Source organism: Mizuhopecten yessoensis, unplaced genomic scaffold (genome assembly GCF_002113885.1).
Source record: "Mizuhopecten yessoensis strain PY_sf001 unplaced genomic scaffold, ASM211388v2 scaffold9683, whole genome shotgun sequence".
NCBI classification, from domain to species: Eukaryota; Metazoa; Mollusca; class Bivalvia; order Pectinida; family Pectinidae; genus Mizuhopecten; species Mizuhopecten yessoensis.
Genome location: NW_018408170.1, coordinates 656,337 through 681,427, shown reverse-complemented (window position 1 = coordinate 681,427; position 25,091 = coordinate 656,337). Strand labels below are relative to the sequence as shown.

Below are 25,091 nucleotides of genomic sequence, written 5' to 3'. Positions count from 1 at the left end.
TTAAAATCATCAACAGAAAATATTAATGAAACAAACCCAACATTTTTATTTTAACTTTAAACAAACAACACTCATGGATCTAATTAAGGTTAGTCTAAAAGAATCCGGTCCAATAGGAGGCCTTGACTACAAGTCTCACACATAAAGCCTTCTACATCAACACATAAACTTACTCCTAGTAACTGGTGTCGTTCATAGTGGTACTACAACACCGTTAAAGAACGTTTATTTGTTTAACCCAAATTAGATAATATATTAAGCTTCCAGCTAAAGTAATTGTTGTATTGGTTTCCTGCTTATTTATTAACTCAACAGAAGGCAATGATGGATTCAGTAGATCACTTGACTTCCTAAATTCTTTTCATAAACTTGAAATTTGATCAAATGCTGAACAACATTTAATCACATCTATTCTATTCTATCAAAGCTGAAAGAATGCTTACTGACTTCGGAAACAAACAAAGAAATGAGATTTTAAAATTGAATACAAACATATGTAAAAAAAATATGTTTGTTGTACAATAACACATACTGATTTTACAAAATAGTCCCCTTATGTCCATAAATACAATATTTCAAAAGTATTTCTGACAGAGATACCTGATTTATGTGAATCTTCCAAATCACAGGAAAGGCCACAATTTTGATACCATTTTAAGCATAATACAAGAATAACCAGGATACCCAAATTTCTATAAATGAATTTATCAAAGATAATTCCTACAATTTCTATCCTTAGAAAAAAAGGGATTCCCTAATTTCTATAAATAGAATAATTCTAAAATGTCTATAAATAGAATATGTCAAAGGTGAATCCCACTATTTTTATACTAATTCCAGCCCAATTCCCTGCAACATAAATTCTCCATGTTAGGGTCAATGGAATGACACAACTGAAGTATAATGTATAATGTACGGTGACATTGCTGCCATTAAAATGAACATTTTGCTAACAGTTTCACTGCTGTATATACCCACTTGAAACATGGATAATACAATGAGTTTGGAGGTTTTATCTATAAATAGAATATGGTTACGGTATTTCAACAAATTTCGACACTTTTTACAACAATACAGTTTTTCCTGATTTTTTTTTTTAAATAAAGGAATTTCAAGGTAATTTCCATAACTTTTTTTGGGGATTTTTTATGCACAATACAACTACATTCATGGAGATCTATAAATAGAATATTGTCAAGGTATTTCACCGAATTTCAACACTGTTTACCACAATACAGTTTTTCCTGATTTTTTTTTATAAATAAAGGAGTTTCAAGGTAATTTCCACATTTTTTTTTTTAGCACAATACAACTGCAATCATGGAGATTTTCTAATTTCTATTAATAGAATAACTCAAAGGTGATTCCCAAATATCTATTAATAGCCAATTCTGCCTATCTCAGCTGATAATAAGTTATAGGACTATCTTGTCACTTCTTGTACCTGAATTTGGCATATCCACCCTTGACATGCTTCCTGAATTGAGTGAGGCCTACAATATCTGTGTATATGATGTGAACAGGCAGGTCCGCTCTGCTCTGACAGGGCGAGTTAGCAGCCGGCAGCTTTGATAAAATTCTGAAAATAAAATAATGTGAGAAAAAAATAGGCAAGCGGAGCAGTGATAAATAGAGAACTAAAAAAGTAATATATAGATCTACGTATCTAACTGTTTAATGCAACATCAGAGCTCACAAAGGGTAAACGTTCATACGAGAGGAGAATAAGTTACTGAAAAAACGTATTAGTAAATATGTAAGCCGAATAGTCAGTGTTCCAAGCTAATTATAATGGTACACACTTTTGATCTAATTTCTGGTAATTATATATATATACATCACTTCTTATGAATCTTTAAAAAAAAAATCCTTTTTTTTTTTTTGGTAATTTAGATTGTATAATTTAGTAAATATCTGCAGAAGGAATATCTGCTTTTAACATAGTAACAGTACAATATTTGCAAGTACATTGGCAACAAACATTTTTTATAGAATACTGTTTCATATGAAGAATTTGTGGCATTTATATCATACTCTTTCATCAGTTTGTGAGCTCTTTTGTACATATCATAAATAACTTAAAAGGTGCACTACTGGCATTTTCAAACATTCTTGAAATGACTGCATCTGAAATCAAAAGAATCAGAATTTTCCAGCAACATGCAAATGAACTTCTTTGGTCACTTTCATGCTTCACATTGCATATATATATATGTGAATGACAAACATTTCAATGACAAGGATTTCTCTCAAAAATTTGAAACTACTGACTACTGTTTTTTGATATCATATTTATCAAGTGGTTGCAAAGTTACGTAGCTTACAGACTCTCTGTTTTGGATGATACAGGGGGGCAGGAATATATAGCAACCTTTGAGGGCATATTTTACCTGAAAAGACTGATCACCAATAACTGTCTGTATGGGAGGACGCAGGTAATATTATTTCTTATTACTTCTGTAAGTGTGTGTATGTATGTGGGGGACTGAGGTCTGGAGGTAGAGGGAGGGGCTCAAGGGCAGGGGTTTCCTATTCCAGTAATAATTCTATTAAGTGTTGATAACATGACAGACTTTCCTCGTAAAAACCCTCGCCCTCAAACGTGCTTGGTAAAACATAATCCCCTGAGCATGGTGAAATTGTGCGTGTTTTATAAACTACAAATAAATACATACGTATACAGTAAAACCGTAATTTACTGACATCTTTAACCGATTTGTTTTAGTTATTGCAACAGGCCTGATTCCTTAATTGTCTCTAAACCTGTCTTAACTGACACACTGTTGTATCTGACTAAATATACCTGTCCACTCTATATTAAGTACGTCAGTAAAGTCTGGTTTCACTGTAAAGACCAAATAAAACTTCATCAAAAAGTGTGAGCAACTACAACATTCGACAAGAACAAACCGAAAATGTTCACTCGGTGAGATGGAGCTCCCTTTTTTAGTATGAACCGACCGGAATTTCTGAGCCGGTTTTCTAGTGAGTATTTTTTTCATCTGCAGATATCCACGCAGGTCAGTGTAAATGAGGTCGAACTTTGAGCCCCCAACTTGGCATTTCTTGGGAATTGTGCCCTCACTTATAATACTGAAATGTAATCGTGTTCTTTATAAAGCTGAAAAATCCACAATCAAGTTAAAACTGTAGGCAGCAACTGTCTTCACAACATATACAGTAAAACCTCGTTATATTGCCGCCATTTGTCTAGATAAATCTTGGCATTATAAAGGGATTTTTTCGATAAATTGAGAGAAATGTATAACGGAATTATTAAAAAAAACGAGGTGGCAAGTGAAACGAGGGGCATTATATCGAGGTTATATTGTATCGCAAAATATCATTTTATATACTTTGTTTGTGAATAACAAATTCAGACAGGAAATATAAGCCCATATCAACAGCTTAAAATTATTTTTCATACATAAACTTTAGCTCAAGATAAATGAAATCTAGACCAGTCATGAACAATAATATTTATACAGAAAACTTGTAATTTATACAAATATTAATTAGAATTACTTCTGTCCAATTCTTCTGGAATTAGTGAAGTTTAAACTGAGATATGACAAACAGTTACTAATAAAATCCTGATTTACTCGCTAATTATAAAATTAAAACCGAAATACTAATTATAAAACTGCTATCAACAGAAAAACGACTGGAACAATTAGGTATGAATATTGATAAATAATGTTGACTGAAAACTCTAAACGATAAAGAAACAGAAAGTACGATACAACAGTAATAGATATTGAGTTGTTTCAGGAACTTTGATTGCAAATATTAATAATCCTTTTATACATTTAGATTGTTTTTCTATTTTTATTTATTAAAAAATAAATAGTTAAACAGACAACAAAATAATGAAATACAGATTGTTTCTTGTTAGAATGATTTTGCATTAAATATTACAGAACATAACTCAGAGAAAAATGTCCTATTTACTTATAAAAACCTTCCTTATAAAAAAAGAAAAAAAAGAGTCAAACGTAGTAGCTAAACAAAATAAACAAGTTAAACCACCAACCGCTGCCAACCACATGCTTTGTAAGTCCCGACCATTTACGTACCTGCTTCAGTGTTTGTTAATATTTATTTCCATAATCATTCAAATATTAAGTAACTAAATTCAACCCATCAAGCCCTGAATTGATGCTGGTACTAAACCCAGAAAAAACCCACGCATTCAGACAGGTGACCCAAATGTTTCTTATGTCTGACCGAGGAATCGAACAACGGCCCTCTTGGTAAAAGACGAGTGCGCTATTCACTGCGCCACCCGAAATCCCGAGATTTAGATTGTTAGTGGGTTACAACAATTAATATCAGGCTTCTAAGGATGTAGAGATTTTGTTTTATAGTAAAATTATAGTTAATCAACAATAGAGGGTATACTTCATAATTTTGCATTTCTCACATTGTGAAAGTTAAATTTTCATATTCAAGATATATTTGAACATGCAGTTCAAAGTCTTGGCTTATTTCAGGGTTATTTTAATCCTAGAAATGGTCCAGGTTGTTTGAATTCTGATGATTAGTAATTACATTGTAATGATCTGGTTTTGTTTAATTTTGTTTAACGTCCTAATAACAGCTAAGGTCCATTAAGGCCGTGCTTCAATGTGTGTTGTGTATGCATGCATGTGTGTATGTGTGCCAGCAACACATTATAATCTGATAGAAATAATGTTGTAATCGTAGTGATTACATTTTAATGATAGTGATTACATTTTAATGATAGTAATTAGATATTCATGATAGAAATTATATTGTAATTGTAGGAATTATATTGTAGTGGTAGTATAATTACATTTTAATGACAGTGAGTGATTACATTTTAATCATAGAAATTACATTTTAATGATAGTAATTACATTGTAGTGGTAGTAATAACATTTTAATGATAACACTTTCAAGCTAGTAATTACATTTTAATGATAACACTTTCACTGTCAAGTTAGTAATTACATTTTAATGATAACACTTTCACTGTCAAGTTAGTAATCATATTTTAATGATAGTAATTTTCCAAACTATTGAAAAGATCCAGATGTTGGAGAATTCAGCAATATCCTCTGATGACAAGAAATACTAAAATCATATTTGAAAAGTCAGGGGAAAAAAATTGACGTTGAAATAAATAAAGAATAAGTTGTACTAATTCAATTAGACAATTAAATATAAAAAACATTAAATCCATTTTTTTAGAGTTAATATCCCTGAGACATAAACAAACCCACATTATCTCCCTGACTTCCTTCAGTAGAAGTTGGAGACAATTAAAAACTACCCCAACAAACTCACATGTGCGTATGTTACAACCTGAGGAAAAAACAATATTAAAACATGATATTTCAGACACATAACATCAATCTGTAGTAGGACATTGCTAGTCTGCAGGTTGTAGTTTAACACTGGGTTTGGTCTGGAATGATAATATCACAAACTTCTGTAAATAGGTACCAGGTCAGGTGACAATTCTATAACCACTTTCTGGACACAGATTTTCAGTGTTACATTATTAAGGTATCTAACATGCCTCATTATAATTGTAACAAATATTTATTTACGTTAAACCTGATACTTCATTATCAAAGAAATAAAGTCGATACTTCATTATCAAAGAAATAAACCTGATACTTCATTATCTAAGAAATAAAGCTGATACTTCATTATCAAATAAATAAAGCTGATACTTCATTATCAAAGAAAATAAACCTGATACTTCATTATCAAAGAAATAATCCTGATACTTCATTATCTAAGAAATAAACCTGATACTTCATTATCTAATAAATAAAGCTGATACTTCATTATCTAAGAAATAAACATGATACTTCATTATCTAAGAAATAAAGCTGATACTTCATTATCAAATAAATAAAGCTGATACTTCATTATCAAAGAAATAAAGATGATACTTCATTATCAAAGAAATAAACCTGATACTTCATTATCAAAGAAATAAAGCCGATCCTTCATTATCATAGAAATAAACCTGATACTTCATTATCAAAGAAATAAAGCCGATACTTCATTATGATAGAAATAAACCTGATACTTCATTATCTAATAAATAAAGCTGATACTTCATTATCTAAGAAATAAACATGATACTTCATTATCTAAGAAATAAAGCTGATACTTCATTATCTAAGAAATAAACATGATACTTCATTATCTAAGAAATAAAGCTGATACTTCATTATCAAATAAATAAAGCTGATACTTCATTATCAAAGAAATAAAGCTGATACTTCATTATCATAGAAATAAACCTGATACTTCATTATCAAAGAAATAAAGTCGATACTTCATTATCAAAGAAATAACCCTGATACTTCATTATCAAAGAAATAAAGCCGATACTTCATTATCATAGAAATAAACCTGATACTTCATTATCTAAGAAATAAAGCTGATACTTCATTATCAAATAAATAAAGCTGATACTTCATTATCAAAGAAAATAAACCTGATACTTCATTATCAAAGAAATAAAGCTGATACTTCATTATCAAAGAAAATAAACCTGATACTTCATTATCAAAGAAATAAAGCCGATACTTCATTATCATAGAAATAAACCTGATCCTTCATTATCTAAGAAATAAAGCTGATACTTCATTATCAAAGAAATAAAGCTGATACTTCATTATCAAAGAAATAAAGCTGATACTTCATTATCATAGAAATAAACCTGATCCTTCATTATCTAAGAAATAAAGCTGATACTTCATTATCAAAGAAAATAAACCTGATACTTCATTATCAAAGAAATAAAGTCGATACTTCATTATCAAAGAAATAACCCTGATACTTCATTATCAAAGAAATAAAGCCGATACTTCATTATGATAGAAATAAACCTGATACTTCATTATCTAAGAAATAAAGCTGATACTTCATTATCAAAGAAATAAAGCTGATACTTCATTATCAAAGAAATAAAGCTGATACTTCATTATAAAAGTATTCAATATTTCATTATAATTCTTCAGCATTTCAATATAAGTGTATCGTGTGGCCAATTGACAGACAAGTGTCGCACTTCGTGGTCTATTTTAAGTTACAGTGACCTTGACCTCATGAACTTTTTAAAAACATATTGCACATCAAAATACCCACAGTGTATCTCAATGCTAAATTTAAATAAGATTCCGAGAAATGAACCGTAACCTCCACGATCTATTTTTAGTAACAGAGACGGTGACCTTGACTTTGACCGTAGAAACTCTTTAAACCCCATTGCACGTCTGTTTATCACAGCGTATCACCATGTCAAATTTCAGAAAGACTATAGTCTTAAAGATTCCAAGATAATCTCTGGAATCAAAAGTGTAGACAGACAGACGGACACAGTGCTTACTACATGCAGTACATCTAAGTCTCCGATACAGGGACCTACTGATGTTAATTAATGGAACATATTCTAAAATAAGTAAGTTTTCTTATGATTTATATAGAAATTTCTAGAAAAAGGAAATAAGAAATTCACTTTAGTTCTAAATCAAATACGAAATGGAATATAAAAAGTAAACAATTTGATGAGGGTGTAATAAAACATGCATGTAAATGATATACCTACCCAGCCAGCTGGTCTGTTTCACTAGTTACGATAAGGTCGTGCCCCAATATAAACAATGTAGAAAGAAGATCACTCCATTGCACAAGTTCCCCTAACGGGCCTCCTGTAAAATAGCAAAGGAATTTTAGTATGAAGGTCCCCTAATAGGCCTCCAGTTAAATAACAGTAGTTATCTAATATGAAGGTCCCCTAATAGGCCTCCTGTAAAATAACAGTAGTTATCTAATATGAAGGTCCCCTAATAGGCCTCCAGTTAAATAACAGTAGTTATCTAATATGAAGGTCCCCTAATAGGCCTCCTCTAAAATAACAGTAGTTATCAATTATGAAGTTCCCTTAATTGGCCTCCTCTAAATAACAATAGTTATCAAAAAAGAAGTTCCCTAAATGGGCCTCCTATAAAATAACAAGAATTCCACGAAAGTGGATGTGTCGCCTGCGCAGGAAGCTGGGAGATTACTAAGAAATAGATAAACTTTTCATTTCAAGAAATAATGTTAAAAGTAAGCAATAATCATAGATTATGTTTTTGGATGGCATCATTTTGTTATATAATCTGTTATTCTGGGAAGAATACTATCAGTTTTAAGGAACTTGCTATGGATACTCATTGTCTCAATTCTAAGTTTAATTTGTATGATTTGTCGGATGGTTTCCCATAAATAAATGAATAAACTTGTGGATTATGATGTTAAACAGCTAGTGTTGTCAATAACATTTGGAGTAAGACGGCATTTCAGAGGTATACACAGTGGGTCAAGTGGTAGATCGAAGCCGTCCAGTATACAGTTTTAGTGAAGTTTCTATTTATAGTAACAGTGACCTTGACCTTTGACCTTCGGACCTGAAAAGCAATCCCAAGCAAGCACTTTTGGTAAGGAAGCACTGCATGAAGTTTGAGTTTGATCGGCCCAAGGACACTAAAGTTATTGCACGAAAACAGATTTTCTATTTATAGTAACAGTGACCTTGACCTTTGACCTTCTAACCTGAAAAGCAATCGCAATCAAGCACTTTTGGTAAGGAAGCACTGCATAAAGTTTGAGTTTGATCGGCCCAAGAAAACTCAAGTTATCGCACGAAAACCTCTGTTCGGATGACGACGACGACGAAGCCGCCGACAAAGCAATACCTATGTGTGACCAGCTTTTCGCAGGCAACACAACAATAGTTATCCAACAGGAAGGTCCCCTAATAGGCCTCCTGTAAAATAACAGTAGTTATCCAATATAAAGGTCCCCTAATGGGCCTCCTCTAAGGGCTACGTCACTATATAACATCTACAACACTATATAACACCTACGACACTATATACCATCTACAACACTATATAACACCTACAACACTATATAACACCTACGACACTTTATGACCATCTACGACACTTTATAACACCTACAACAAAATATAACATATACAACAAAATATAACATCTACGACACTATATAACATCTACAACACTATATAACACCTACAACACTATATAACATCTACAACACTATATATTGCTAGATTGCTGAAGTTTTATGAAATGATAGCTGTTTTGTTACCTTTGAACTGATTTTCAGCAAAGCCCCAGCCAGACTGTTTGGACAGCAGCCCTAGATGGACTAGTATCTGAAATCAAAACACAGCGGCTTAATATCAAGACTCAATTTGAATTTTCTTGTCTTTCCTGTATGTACTTTCGCTCTGTCACAATTAGCGACAGAAAGGTCGTCACTTTACAGACTACAAACTGGTTTACCTACACCAGTTATAAGGCGTTTGTATGAGGGGTTTAATTAGAAATTCTGTAATACATTGAATGAGTGATAACAGAATTGAATAGTCAAATATCTACAATAAGATTCATCAGTTTGGAAATGTGTGATATCAAAGTTTTACATTTACACAAACAATGTACATATTAATCATGTCGCAACGTTTCAAGATCATCACAATAAATAAGGTGAAAAGAGTAAAAGAAAAGACAGAAATAGAAAACCGAGACAGAAGAAAAGGAATGAGAGCTAAACCAAAAGCAAAGGCTGGGTAACTATACCCTACGTGAAGGGAACATCTGAGGTGTTTGCACGGGTGATGAGGAACACCATTTCAGCACCCCAATAAGACCACTGACAACCATCAGACAGTTACTGGTGCACCCTAAAGACAAGATTGACATTTGAGACAAAACAGAAATTGTATACCAAATTCCATGCAAAACATTGTCAGCAGTCATGATCATATACAGGTGAAACTGGGAGGAAATTTGGTACACGTCTGAAGGAATATCAAAAGGACATAGAGAAAATGAGCAACATCACATTCACCAGATCCACACGCAAAACACCCGCCACCCAGTACAATAAATTGGCATGAACAGATCACGCTAACGCCCAAAATCACATTGTCGACTGGGACAATGCCAAGATAGTTGAAAGGGAACAACACAAAAAAACAAAAGGCCCAGGTGCCAGGTGAGCTAACAAGACAAATCAAAGAAGCAATCAAAATCAGGAAAACTCAGAACATGAACAGAGAGGAGGGGGGACATCAGCTGAAGGTCAGGTGAGGAGGGGGGGTATATGCTCCCTATCGATAGGCGAAACGTCTCGGGTCGAGTGACATGAATAATATACAATTTCGTCACATCGTTGTACAGGTAAATAATAGAAATTGTTCACTCAGTCATGGCCCAGTCAGTCTTGAAACGTTGCGACACATTTAATATGTACATTGTTTGTGTAAAAAGTAAAACTTTGATATCAATAGTCAAAGTTCAAGATTGCTGTCTGAATGAATTTGCATAGCTAAGGGCCATGGAGAAGCTTCATGTGAAATTTGAGAAACATCCCTCCAGTACTTTCTGAGAAATAGCGCTAACAAAAATTGTTTAAGGACAGACAGACGGAACTACAGATGGACGGACCACAGAAAAAGGTCAATTTGAATACCCCACTATCTGAAAAATGTCAGGCTAAAACTTGCAAAAGTGTTATGAATCAACTACATTTTTATGTAAAATTTTAAGACATATTGACAAAAAGTTTATCACAAGTAATCCTGTCTTGTTTTATTTGAATTGATGTTTATAATTCCCAATAGCTGTCATGCCATCACATTTTCCTGGTTAAAAAGGAGGCACCGGTACCTTATAAGCAGGAAGATAACACGAGTGATATATGATGAGCCTACATAGACTAGTGATATATGATGAGCCTACATAGACGAATGATATATGATGAGCCTACATAGACGAATGATATATGATGAGCCTACATAGAAGAGTGATATATGATGAGCCTACATAGACTAGAGATATATGATGAGCCTACATAGACGAGTCATATATGATGAGCCTACATAGAAGAGTGACATATAATGAGCCTACATAGACGAGTGATATATGATGAGACTACATAGAAGAGTGACATATGATGAGCCTAAATAGACGAGTGACATATGATGAGCCTACATAGACGAGTGCTATATGATGAGCCTACATAGACGAGCGATATATGATGAGCCTACATAGAAGAGTGACATATGATGAGCCTACATAGAATAGTGACATATGATGAGCCTACATAGACGAGAGATATATGCTGAGCCTACATAGACGAGTGACATATGATGCGCCTACCTAGACTAGTGACATATGATGAGCCTACAGAGACGAGTGATATATGATGAGCATACATAGACGAGTGACATATGATGAGCCTACATCGACTAGTGACATATGATGAGCCTACATAGGCGAGTGATATATGATGAGCCTACATAGGCGAGTGATATATGATGAGCCTACATAGCCGAGTGATATATGATCAGCCTACATAGACGAGTGATATATGATGAGACTACATAGAAGAGTGACATATGATGAGCCTACATAGGCGAGTGATATATGATGAGCCTACATAGGCGAGTGATATATGATGAGCCTACATAGACAAGTGATATATGATGAGCCTACATAGACGAATGATATATGATGAGCCTACATAGACGAATGATATATGATGAGCCTACATAGACGAGTGACATATGATGCGCCTACCTAGACTAGTGACATATGATGAGCCTACAGAGACGAGTGATATATGATGAGCATACATAGACGAGTGATATATGATGAGCCTACGTAGACTAGTGATATATGATGAGCCTACATAGACTAGTGATATATGATGAGCCTGCATAGACGAGTGATATATGATGAGCCTACATCGACTAGTGACATATGATGAGCCTACATAGACGAGTGATCTATGATGAGCCTACATAGACGAGTGATATAGGATGAGCCTACATAGACGAGTGATATAGGATGAGCCTACATAGACGAGTGATATAGGATGAGCCTACATAGACGAGTGATATAGGATGAGCCTACATAGACGAGTGATATATGACGAGCCTACATAGACGAGTGATATATGATGAGCCTACATAGACTATCAAAGCCGTATTACCTTTTTGCGACGCCTGCCCTCAAGGTTTTGTTTCTTGGTGAGTCTTGTGATGCCCCCCGTCCACTTGTCCCAGAGGCGACGTATCCTCATCCTAATCCATGCGTAACTCTGGCGCTCGTTTGGATCCACCAGAATTTTCATTAATGCTTGTAAATCTGTTGTAACATTAGCCTGTAAAACAATTTTAAGTCTTATCTTCAACGTGTCGCTCAAGTTTCATATAAATGCGGTATGTGTCATTATGTTGCATTGTTTTTTGCTTAATAAAGAGCTTGAAAATTGAAATATAGACATATTGGCCTTGGCAGATTTTTTTTTTCCATGTCTAAAACAAAATTATAAATTTATTTCAGACTTGACCTCCTCTCGGGGCTCGTCATTTCTCATTTCTGTAACGACACTCACAAATTTGACCTTTGACATGTCCTCCTTGGGGGGTTTAATGTTTCCCCGCCAGGCCTTGGTAGGACACCACCCTTCAATCTGTAAATCACAACCACAGACAAAGCATCAGTTGTAAAAAACATCAACTACAAATAGACAAAACAACTTACAAAATTAATAATAATTTGAGGTTCTTCTATACTGCTTTATCACAACCTAGAATGTAGGTCGTCTCAAAGGATATATAGAGGGACAACCAGTTTTGTGGTGGCGATAGTTGGAAAAGGGGACTAGTGATGTCGAATAGAAGGATAAACCGGCTTCATGTTGGCTGCAATGGAACATTCAGATCAATAGTGTCCGGATAGTAGGATAGTTTATATATAATCGGATGGATTATAGTGACAATTAAGACAATCAAACTAGTAGTGGCTGGCTAGTGGGACAATCAGATTAGCTTCACCATGTGACCTTGACCTTAAAAACAATTTGTCATGACCTTATCGTGACATTGAACATCTGCCGTTGACCGATGAACTTACCTCACTTAAATACATCACAAATGAACAGATGGATCCGTCCACCCCATACGACTGATAACAGGGATCAGATTTCCACATTGCTTTCATCCACTGAAAATGTCAAAGAAGAATAGAAAATGTCATCGCAGAATTTCATTAATTTGCATATTGTCTACAAAAAACATGCCCCAACTCATTTTGTTTAAAAAAAAAGGGGTGATTTTTCGTGTTCTGTCCTAAACACTTACTGTCTTATAGTTTACACAGCTGCACAAATGATGTGAAGTAAGAAGTGATATATCAGCAATCTGTACTTGCATCTATGTCTTAAAGTTGTCTAGGGAACAGCAACTTCTCCTGTGTTGTGAGATCACACTGTTCTAGTCTACACAGCTGCATACATGTAGAGAAGTAAACAGCGATGGACCAGTATTTTGTACTTACTTCTATTTTCGTATTACAGTGTGGGTACAACTGTTTCTCCTGTGTTGTGAGATCACACTGTTCTACCTTCCCTTGTATCAAATCTGTAACAAAAAATACATTAAACTTTGAAACAGAAGCAACTTACAAGGAAAATGGAGTCAATCACTTAACTTACAGGGAAACTAGACCTTACTAACATACAGGTAAAATGGACGTTATCAACAACTAGAGAACTGGACTACACCAAGATACAGGGGCCTGGACTTCACCCAACATACAGGTAAAATGGGCATTATCAACAACTAGAGAAATGGACTACACCAAGATACAGGGGCCTGGACTTAACCCAACATACAGGTAAAATGGACGTTATCAACAACTAGAGAACTGGACTACACCAAGATACAGGGGCCAGGACTTTACCCAACATACAGGTAAACTGGACTTCACCCAACATACAGGGAAAATGGGCATTATCAACAACTAAAGAACAGGATTATGCCAAGATACAGGGGCCAGGACTTTACCCAACATACAGGTAAACTGGACTTTACCAACAACTAGAGAACTGGACTAAACCAAGATACAGGGGCCTGGACCTCACCCAACATACAGGTAAAATGGACATTATCAACAACTAGAGAACAGGATTATACCAAGATACAGGGGCCAGGACTTTACCCAACATACAGGTAAACTGGACTTTACCAACAACTAGATAACTGGACTACACCAAGATACAGGTGCCTGGACTTCACCCAACATACAGGTAAAATGGACTTTACCAACAACTAGAGAACTGGACTACACCAAGATACAGGGGCCAGGACTTTACCCAACATACAGGTAAACTGGACTTCACCCAACATACAGGTAAAATGGGCATTATCAACAACTAGAGAACTGGACTACACCAAGATACAGGGAAACTGGACTTCACCCAACATACAGGTAAAATGGACGTTATCAACAACTAGAAAACTGGACTATACCAAGATACAGGGGCCTGGACTTCACCCAACATACAGGTAAAATGGACATCATCAACAACTAGAGAACAGGATTATACCAAGATACAGGGGCCAGGACTTTACCCAACATACAGGTAAACTGGACTTCACCCAACATACAGGTAAAATGGGCATTATCAACAACTAGAGAACTGACTACACCAAGATACAGGGAAACTGGACTTCACCCAACATACAGGAAAAATGGACATTATCAACAACTAGAGAACAGGATTATACCAAGATACAGGGGCCTGGACTTCACCCAACATACAGGTAAACTGGACTTTACCAACAACTAGATAACTGGACTACACCAAGATACAGGGAAACTGGACTTCACCCAACATACAGGTAACATGGACATTATCAACAACTAGAGAACTGGAATACACCAAGATACAGGGGCCTGGACTTCACCCAACATACAGGTGAAATGGGCATTATCAACAACTAGAGAACTGGACTACACCAAGATACAGGGGCCTGGACTTTACCCAACATACAGGTAAAATGGACTTTACCAACATCAAGGGTAATAAGATCATTCTACTGTCTATGACAGTGTTGCTACAGCTAGGACATCAGGAAGTTTACAGCAATGCAATTATATGTAATTGTTCTTTGCCGATTCATTTATTGATTTTTTTTTTTAATTCTAGATCACAATATATATATTCTTCAGCTTTAACAAGCTAAAGCTCAGAAAATTAATTCATAAATATTTTTGTTCTGCCATTATTTCAAATTTAGAGCAAAACCTTCTTTTCATTGTAAAATGGAAAAATATTTATGGAATGTTTCAGGAGAGAGACAATAAAAGCCCTAGCCTGTTCAATCCCATACATGTATCATCTCTGAATCAAATTTGAAGAGAATGAAATAAACAATGGAATACAAATACTATGTTCGTCGAAACAGATGTTTTTCATAACACCAGCAATTACTAACAGGATTAACTAAATACTTGCAGAATATAACAAATCATTTTTCTAGGGCTGTACAAATATACATCAATATCACATAGTAAATGAGAACATCACTAAATAGCACTATTGATACTGATCAATGCCTTGTTCGTCCATTCCTTCTCTAGGTGGATAAATAACTGAATTATTTGTCCAAATGTCTTTTGAAAGTTTATTGCATATTTAGTAACTGAATATTATAAATTTGAAAAACATACCTGCAGTCATATCTCAAAACAATAGAAATCAAATCAAGGAGCTATAACTGAACTCTAATATAAAGTCGCATACAGGTGCTAATCAGTATTTTATAAAGTTTAAAATAAACTTTATTTATTTAACAACAATTATGAAACAAGTTATTTCAACTTATACTAATCACTTTTGTTAGCCCGGATGTTATCGCGCGGGGATCTTAGTGTGGGAGGAAACCGGAGTACCCGGAGAAAACCCACATGGTCGGGCAGTTGACCCCAACCTTTTCACGTCCGATCGTGGAATCAAACCCCGGTCGATTATAAAGTTGGTAATACAGTGCACTCATCTGCTATATATTACATGTCAGAGAAAAATGTGAATTCAGCAAAATTTTGACATCAGAAGATTATAGTGTTTAACTGACATTCTTCAGCTTCCAAACCCTTAGATAACTTTCCATTAATGATGAGCTGGGGCCAAGGATTTAAATTTAAAGGATTTCTTTTCTTTAAAATATTGAAAAAACAGCATTTAATTATTCATTTTTTTTAGTGTATCAAAAAAAGAATTGTGATGTTTGTAAAACTTTTAACTGTTGATTCAATACAGGTCACTTGGCAAAGTTCCTGATAAATTACAACACCTTTAATTTACCTCATTCACCCCTGAAGACACATTTGAACTCTTCCAATTCAAAGGTTGGAATAGTTCATTATGACATTTCAGGGGTGAAATCCATAACAACCATGTATTTTTATAAGATGTTCCTAGAACACAACTCAATCAATTCTAATCATGATTAGAATTGATTGAGTTGTGTTCTAGGAACATCTTATAAAAATACATGGTTGTTATGGATTTCACCCCTGAAATGTCATAATGAACTATTCCAACCTTTGAATTGGAAGAGTTCAAATGTGTCTTCAGGGGTGAAAAGCGAAGTCTCTTGTTGAGGCCACATTTTTATCACTTGAATTTTCAATAATGGAAATGTTGAGAATTAATCAACTCTTACATGGTATTATCGAAAGGTGTTATCAACATGTTGTTCGACATCTTTTATCAATGCAGGGCTCTTATTAATCCTGTTTTGTTCACAGAAACTGTTTTTGTAGACCTCATTCATGACAAGGTGTGTTTAGTCTGGCAGTGACGTATAACGAAACATCTGTAAGATTAGGTGGTCCTGTGGCGCAGTGGATGATAGCACACTTGCCTTTTACCAAGGTGGCTAGGTTCGATTCCCCAATCGGTCATGAAAAGTGATGGGGTCACCTGTCTAACCACATGGGTTTTCTCTGGGTACTCCGGTTTCCTCCCACAATAAGATACCCCCCCCCCCAAACAAGAATGATTAGTATAACGTAAGTTGTAAAAAATTGTTTCATAATTGTTGTTAAAAAAATAATAAATACAGTTTATATTTTAAGATAAGGTGACAATTAGCTGTAATTAAGTGAGTTAACCTCTGACACCAAACTTAACCCTAGCTAATGGTCAATATATATAGAACTGAAAGGAAACGCCAGGTTTTTATACTACATGTGCCATGAACTTTTGTTCTTTTTCTGTGACAGTCAGAATGAAGCAATATAAAGCTGAGGTCACATTAAAGTGAGTGACATTAACCAATCACACTAAGGGGTGAAACAGTGTTCGAAGTGACATTGACCAATCACACTAAGGGGTGAAACAGTGTTCGAAGTGACATTAACCAATCACACTAAGGGGTGTAGCAGTGTTGGAAGTGACATTAACCAATCACACTAAGGGGCGAAACAGTGTTCCAAGTGACATTAACCAATCTCACTAAGGGGTGAAACAGTGTTGGAAGTGACATTAACCAATCACACTAAGGGGTGAAACAGTATTCGAAGAAAAAGTGAGACTCAGAAAGAAAAATGTGATATTCCAAAAAAAGTGACAAAAACTAAATGTGATAATAAAATGAATTCCATATTATCAAAGTTGTGACCCTATTTTCGATTAAAGATTTTTACATTTTTAACATCCATATAATAACAACATATTATTACAGATGTCATGTGTTCTATGCCAGCCAACAATATACATGTACATCAGATCTGGGCGCAGCTTTTAAAATTTTCACAAAGATGTATGAAAGAGAAAATTGAAAATTTGTATGACAGATGACCACTGAAATCTAATCAGATACGAAACGTGTGGTTAGCTATGCTGTTAAATATACACTGAGTTTGCCGAGGTATTGACAAAAATAACGCGTTCACAAGCTCTTTATTTCAAAAGTGCATGTATGTGGTCAAGTGTGAGATTGGAGCCTTCGAAACAAGGACCACTGCATGACCACCAAAACCTTATGTAGAACCTTCGAAACAAGGACCACTGACCACCAAAACCTAATGTAGACCTTGATAGTTATACCAATATGGTGGAAATATATTCACTTAATATGTTTAGGGGTTAATTAGATATGTTGAATGCAATTATTCAACTTTAAAAATAAATTGCTATTAAATAAATAAATTCTGGAGAGGATGAAGTTTGCTGCGGAAGATAATTTGGGGGGAGGGGGCATGTATTTTTGACAGAAAATGTTCTAGTGCATAAAGGTGGCATTCATAACACATAATGTTAATTTTCAGATTAAATTTCAAAGAATTGTTTGAAAACATTCTAAATAATGAAAACAAATATCAACAAACCAAATGTGATTTACAGTTGTCTAAAATTAAAACCAAAGAAAGTGATTTAACTGGAAACAATGAAAATATCCCCTTACCAACACGCCTTTCGTACTGACTGTCTTTTGAACTCGGTATTGGCAAAACTCGACCTTCGAGTACACGGGCTGTTCCAAAAGAAAAGCTATACTAGAAGAGTACATTACCAAAACTCAATCTTCTACAATCTTCTCCTTTTATCAGTTATAAATTGTTAATTATCTCCACAAAGTTCTATATGAAACCTGTATATACCAGCATATATGTGTAAACTGAACCTGTGTAGTCTGTACACCTGTATAAACCAACATCTGTATGTAAACTGAACCTGTGTAGTCTGTACACCTGTATAAACCAACATATATGTGTAAACTGAACCTGTGTAGTCTGTACACCTGTATAAACAAACATATATGTGTAAACTGAACCTGTATAGTCTGTACACCTGTAAAAACCAACATCTATATGTAAACTGAACCTGTGTAGTCTGTTCACCTGTGTAAACCAACATATATATGTAAATTGAACCTATGTAGTATGTACACCTGTATAAACCAACATCTATGTGTAAACTGAACCTAATTAGTCTGTACACCTGTATAAACCAACATATATATGTAAACTGAACCTATGTAGTCTGTACACCTGTATAAACCAACATCTATCTGTAAACTGAACCTGTATAGTCTGTACACCTGTGTAAACCAACATATATGTGTAAACTGAACCTGTGTAGTCTGTACACCTATATAAACCAATATCTATGTGTAAACTGAACCTTATTAGTCTGTACACCTGTATAAACCAACATATATGTGTAAACTGAACCTGTGTAGTCTGTACACCTGTTTAAACCAACATATATGTGTAAAATGAACCTGTGTAGTCTGTACCCCTGTATAAACCAACATCAATGTGTAAACTGAACCTGTGTAGTCTGTACACCTATATAAACCAATATCTATGTGTAAAGTGAACCTTATTAGTCTGTAGACCTGTATAAACCAACATATATTTGTAAACTGAACCTGTGTATTCTGTACACCTGTATAAACAAACATATATGTGTAAACTGACCCTGTGTAGTCTGTACACCTATATAAACCAATATCTATGTGTAAACTGAACATGTGTAGTCTGTACACCTGTATAAACCAACATCTATGTGTAAACTAAACCTGCGTTGTCTGTACACCTGTATAAACCAACATCTATGTGTAAACTGAACCTATGTAGTCTGTCCACCTGTATAAACCAACATCTATGTGTAAACTGAACCTGTGTTGTCTGTACACCTGTATTAACCAGACCTTCAGTTAACTGCAAACAATTTATGTAGCATGAATTTCTATAATACAGAAACCTGTTTAAACCAGATTTTTGTTTTTCTACTGGAAAGCTAGTTGTTTGACCATCTAGCCACCTTAGCTATATATTTACAAGATGTGACATGAAAAATAACTGATTAGCAATCGGGCACAGAATAATGGGAGAGAATTTGAATAAGATTAGTTAGACGTCTAACTCAGCAGATTTTTCATCTAACTAAAAGTTGAGTGCACATCACATGAGTCAGAGAAACATTACAGTTCCACTCAAAGAGGTTTTTTTTTCTGAATGGAGTATTTTACCTTCTATATAGAAGCTGACGCAAACATTTTTTTTTTTTCTGGTTTAGAGTAACTTCCCCTTTTATTCATAGGCTTTTACCCCATCAATTAATTGGATACTGTATATTTCCTGATAAGCAACACTGGTAAAGTGTAGGTCTTGCAAGGTATAGGTCGTTAGTTCAATTCCTCTTTTTACAAACATTCAAGTTTCGAATAACTGTAATTCTATAAAATACATAACATGAGATTTTCATGAAATACTTCCTTTAAAAAGACGAACAAATATTTCACAATAGTGAGCACGGAAATATTACATTTTAATAGTACCCTTTACCTGTAAAACATATTTTGAGATATATATATATATCACTTAATTAACCCTAAACATATCACTTCATTCACCATATATATATCACTTAATTCACCATAAATGTGAGTAAATAAAGTTCTGCTAAATAAAATTCATATGAAAAGGAAATAAATTTCATGTCCTTTTTATCACATGTTCATAACTTTTTACCAAAAATGTCAAAAAAAACAAAATATTCTTTTTAAACTGATTGAAGTTTACAATTCTACCACCTTGGCATTTTACTGTCTCCATCATGATGGCATAATAAAATCTGGAAATCTATGACGTCATTTGTCACTTGATGACATCACAACAAGTTAACATGACATGGGTGTACACACAGAACAACAGCAGTAACCGTGTGATAAACCATGGCGAGGAATGTTCTGTACCAATGGTAGCGTAGCATTATCGTCCAAACAGCGGTCAGCTAATACAGGACAGAGAAAATAGGTTTTATTTTCACTATACTGTCAAAGTGGAAATTCTGGTGTATGATCATTTTCATGTTGAGCCTAATCTTGAAACTGGTTGGGCTGTTGAACTTTTTCGCATTGGCAATGATTGGGAAATCTGTATGTTTACATCTATCATGAATATTATTTATTTATAATTCTAGCTCATTTGAGATGTAACATGAAATATTTGATAAGCCAATCAAAATAATTTGCAACAGTATAACCAGGATATAAATTTGCATATGAAGCCAGACTTGCAATTGTTTATGACCCCGACACATCCTGAAATTAATTACTGATGAGCGTGACCCCCAAAAGGTCAATGTAATTCCGCCTCACTTTGAATATTCCTGACTTCACCAATCCACTGCAGAGTGATCCAGAATTTGAAAATAAACAGTCAAATATATCTTAAAAACATTGTTTCTTTTGGTGGTTTTTGACTCATATGAAGTAGAATGGGGAGAACCTTATTATATTTTGAAATTTGTGGCAGAATATCGTCACTGTGGCAGTATATCGTCACTGCGGCAGTATATCGTCACTGTGGCAGTATATCGTCACTGTGGCAATATATCGTCACTGTGGCAGTATATCGTCACTGCGGCAGTATATCGTCACTGTGGCAGTATATCGTCACTGTGGCAATATATCGTCACTGTGGCAGTATATCGTCACTGTGGCAGTATATCGTCACTGTGGCAGTATATCGTCACTGTGGCAGTATATCGTCACTGTGGCAGTATATCGTCACTGTGGCAGTATATCGTCACTGTGGCAGTATATCGTCACTGTGGCAGTATATCGTCACTGTGGCAGTATATCGTCACTGTGGCAGTATATCGTCACTGTGGCAGTATATCGTCACTGTGGCAGTATATCGTCACTGTGGCAGTATATCGTCACTGTGGCAGTATATCGTCACTGTGGCAGTATATCGTCACTGTGGCAGTATATCGTCACTGTGGCAGTATATCGTCACTGTGGCAGTATATCGTCACTGTGGCAGTATATCGTCACTGTGGCAGTATATCGTCACTGTGGCAGTATATCGTCACTGTGGCAGTATATCGTCACTGTGGCAGTATATCGTCACTGTGGCAGTATATCGTCACTGTGGCAGTATATCGTCACTGTGGCAGAATATCGTCACTGTGGCAGAATATCGTCACTGTGGCAGAATATCGTCACTGTGGCAGTATATATCATGACAATTTACTGCCGCAAGCTTCAAAATACAGTAGGGTTATCCCCTAAATTTTCGCCTGTGATTATTTTCACACTAGTTTACTCCATGTAAACTTATTCGCTCACCTGAATGTTTAAAATAATTGGTATGAAGTAAAGATATAGCACTCCATGGTAGGTGCTGTAAGTACATATGAAATTTTAGAAAGATCCATCCAGTACTTGAGATATAACAAATTTCAAACAGAGCCCCACCCCTATGCCCCTAGGGGGGTCATACCCACCGTTTATACAAAATTGAGTCCCCTTGGCCAAAGGATGCTCCAGACTAAATTAGGATAAAATCCCTTAATTCCTATGGTAGAAGAAGGATTTTAAGGGTTTTACCTCTATTTCCCCTATAGGGCCCTGCCCCTCAGGTCCCGGGGGGGCCACACCCACTGTTTATACAAAATTGGTTCCCCTTAACCCAAGGATGTTTCACACCAAATATGGACCAAAACTTTTCATTCCTACAGAAGAAGAAGGATTTTAAAGAATAATTTGCTATGTTTCCCCTATTGGGCCCCGCCCCTCAGGTCCCTGGGGGGTCAGACCAATGGTTTATAGCAAATTGGTACCCCTTCACCTAAGGATGCTTCAGACTAAATATGGAATAAATCCTGTCATTCCTTCAGAAGAAGAAGGATTTTTAAGAATTTGCTATATTTCCCATATTGGCCCTGCCCCTCAGCCCCCAAAGGGGCCAGACCCACCGTTTATACAAAATGTTTCCCTTAACCCAAGGATGCTCAACACAAAATATGGACCAAATCCTGTCATTCCTACAGAAGTAGGAGGAGTTTTAAGAATAATTTGCTATGTTCCCCTATTGTGCCTCGGCCCTCAGGCCCTTGGGGGGCCACACCCACGGTTTATAGAAAACTGAGTCCCCTTAGCCCAAGGATGCTACAGACATATTAAGGATAAAATTCCTTTATCCCTACGGTAGGAGAAGGAATTTGAAGGTTTTACCTCTATTTCCCCTATTCAGCCCTGGCCCTCTACCCCAAGGGGGGCCACACCCACCATTTATACAAAATTGAGTCCCCTTTGGCCAAGGATGCCCCAGACTAAATAAGGATAAAATCCCTTAATCCCTACGGTAGGAGAAGGATTTTGAAGGTTTTACCTATTTCCCCTATTTGGCCCCGCTCATCTGCCCTAAGGGGCGCCCCACCCACCATTTATACAAAATTGAGTCCCCTTGGCCCAAGGATGCTCCAGACTAAATTAGGATAAAATCCCTTAATCCCTACGGTAGAAGAAGGATTTTGAAGGTTTTACCTCTATTTCCCCTATTGGGCCCCGCCCCTCTGCCCCCAGGGGGGCCACACCCACCATTTAAACAAAATTGAGTCCCATTGGCCCAAGGATGCTACAGACTAAATAAGGATAAAATCCCTTAATCCCTACGGTAGGAGAAGGATTTTGAAGGTTTTACCTATTTCCCCTATTTGGCCCCGCTCATCTGCCCTAAGGGGCGCCACACCCACCATTTATACAAAATTGAGTCCCCTTGGCCCAAGGATGCTCCAGACTAAATTAGGATAAAATCCCTTAATCCCTACGCTAGAAGAAGGATTTTGAAGGTTTTACCTCTATTTCCCCTATTGGGCCCCTTGGCCTAAGGATGCTCCAGACCAAATTTAGCCAAAATCTACTTGGCCGTTCAGGACTAGAAGCATTTAAAAGGAAAAGTTGACGGATGGACAGACGGACGACGGATGACGGACGCTGCGGTATGGCATAAGCTCACCATGATCCTTCGGACCAGGTGAGCTAAAAACGATAGCCTTTCCACACACACACAACTTTCCAGTTTTACAGTAATTGATGTTTATCATTGGTTACTTTGATGTTTATCATTGATAACTGTAATTGATGTTTATCATTGATAACTGTAATTGATGTTTATCATTGATAAGTGTCCGTAAACATCTAAAGAATCAAACAACCATAAAAAAAACATTCAAAAACAAGAGGCCCAATGGGCCTGCATCGCTCACCTGTTATTAATCTAACACTTGTAATCTTAAGATTTCATAAGAACCTATTAAAAGATTTAAACATATGATGCCTCTGACCTTGATTGTTGAACAGGGACATTAGGTTGAAAGTGGATCAAGGTCAATCATTTGAACTAAAATGGTAGTCCTTCATCCCAGCATGCTACAGGCCCAATTTCAGTACCCTGGCCCTTTTGCTTATTGAAAAGAAGTCGCTTGAAGATTTTACGACATTTGACCCTGTGACCTTGAAAGTTGGTCAAGGTCATTTATTTGAACAAACTTGGTAGCCTTTGATCCTAGCATGCTACTGGCCAAATATCATCTTCCTAGGCCTTTTGGTTATTGAGAAGAAGTTGTTTAAAGCAAAAAGTTGACGACGGACGACGGACGACGGACGACGGACGGACGGACAACGGATGCCGCACCATAGCATAAGCTCACTTGCCCTTCGGGCAGGTGAGCTAAAAATCTTCCTTTGAATTTTTCATTTTCTGTGCCACTCGGTTTAGGATGATATGTAGTAGAAGTGAAAAGTATCAGGATGATATGTATTAGAAGTGAAAAGTAAACAACTCCAATATTAGGCCAACATCTTTTAAATTTTAGTTTTACATCATACAAAGTCATTTTGGCAGAAATGAAAATAAAAGTTGTCCCGTTAAAACCAGTTCTGGGATTTTCTATTTTTTCTAAAATTCCTGCTTCTAAGTTTTGTTCATTTTTCCTTGCAGTAAACAAAAATACTTGAAAATTAACTTTCAAATTATGAAAAGATTGTAAAACTGAAAGTCTAACCTTAATATCAGTTGCTAGGTAGATGAATTAGGCGGTTTTATACAAGTCTGCATAATGTGCAATGTAATCGTAAAAAGGAAAAATTACTACAAACACCATATTTTGCCTTCAAGGAAAGACATCTTACAGATTTCTAACCCAAGTCAGCAAGAGAAGTTAAGCCAGGGTGTTTCAAGGAAAGATAACTCCTTCCTTCAGTTAGAAGTAAGGGTGCAGTGCCAACTGTACTCGATTACTAGGTCACTTGTACTTGTGAAAGTCGGAGGACATAAAACCTTCACCTTACTCTGCGTCTTTCATTAAACTGGGATAAACATTTGTGAGAAATGAATTTCCTTATAACGCCCATGAAAATAAGGAAAACACAG

The 25,091-nt window shown here is 35.6% G+C and overlaps 1 protein-coding gene across 2 annotated transcripts in view; it reads right to left on the bottom strand.

Annotated features, from left to right (window-relative positions):
* Nucleotides 1-25,091, bottom strand: part of LOC110458649 (alpha-1,6-mannosylglycoprotein 6-beta-N-acetylglucosaminyltransferase A-like) — a 104,217-nt gene that overhangs the window by 31,631 nt on the left and 47,495 nt on the right. For both annotated transcript variants that reach the window (XM_021510447.1, XM_021510448.1), the window contains exons 7-13: nucleotides 13,407-13,489; nucleotides 12,984-13,073; nucleotides 12,463-12,540; nucleotides 12,058-12,228; nucleotides 9,145-9,211; nucleotides 7,595-7,697; nucleotides 1,445-1,579 (exon numbers count right to left, since the gene is read on the bottom strand). In XM_021510447.1, coding sequence (XP_021366122.1) covers nucleotides 1,445-1,579; nucleotides 7,595-7,697; nucleotides 9,145-9,211; nucleotides 12,058-12,228; nucleotides 12,463-12,540; nucleotides 12,984-13,073; nucleotides 13,407-13,489 — 727 coding nt within the window. The remainder of the gene's footprint in view (nucleotides 1-1,444; nucleotides 1,580-7,594; nucleotides 7,698-9,144; nucleotides 9,212-12,057; nucleotides 12,229-12,462; nucleotides 12,541-12,983; nucleotides 13,074-13,406; nucleotides 13,490-25,091) is intronic.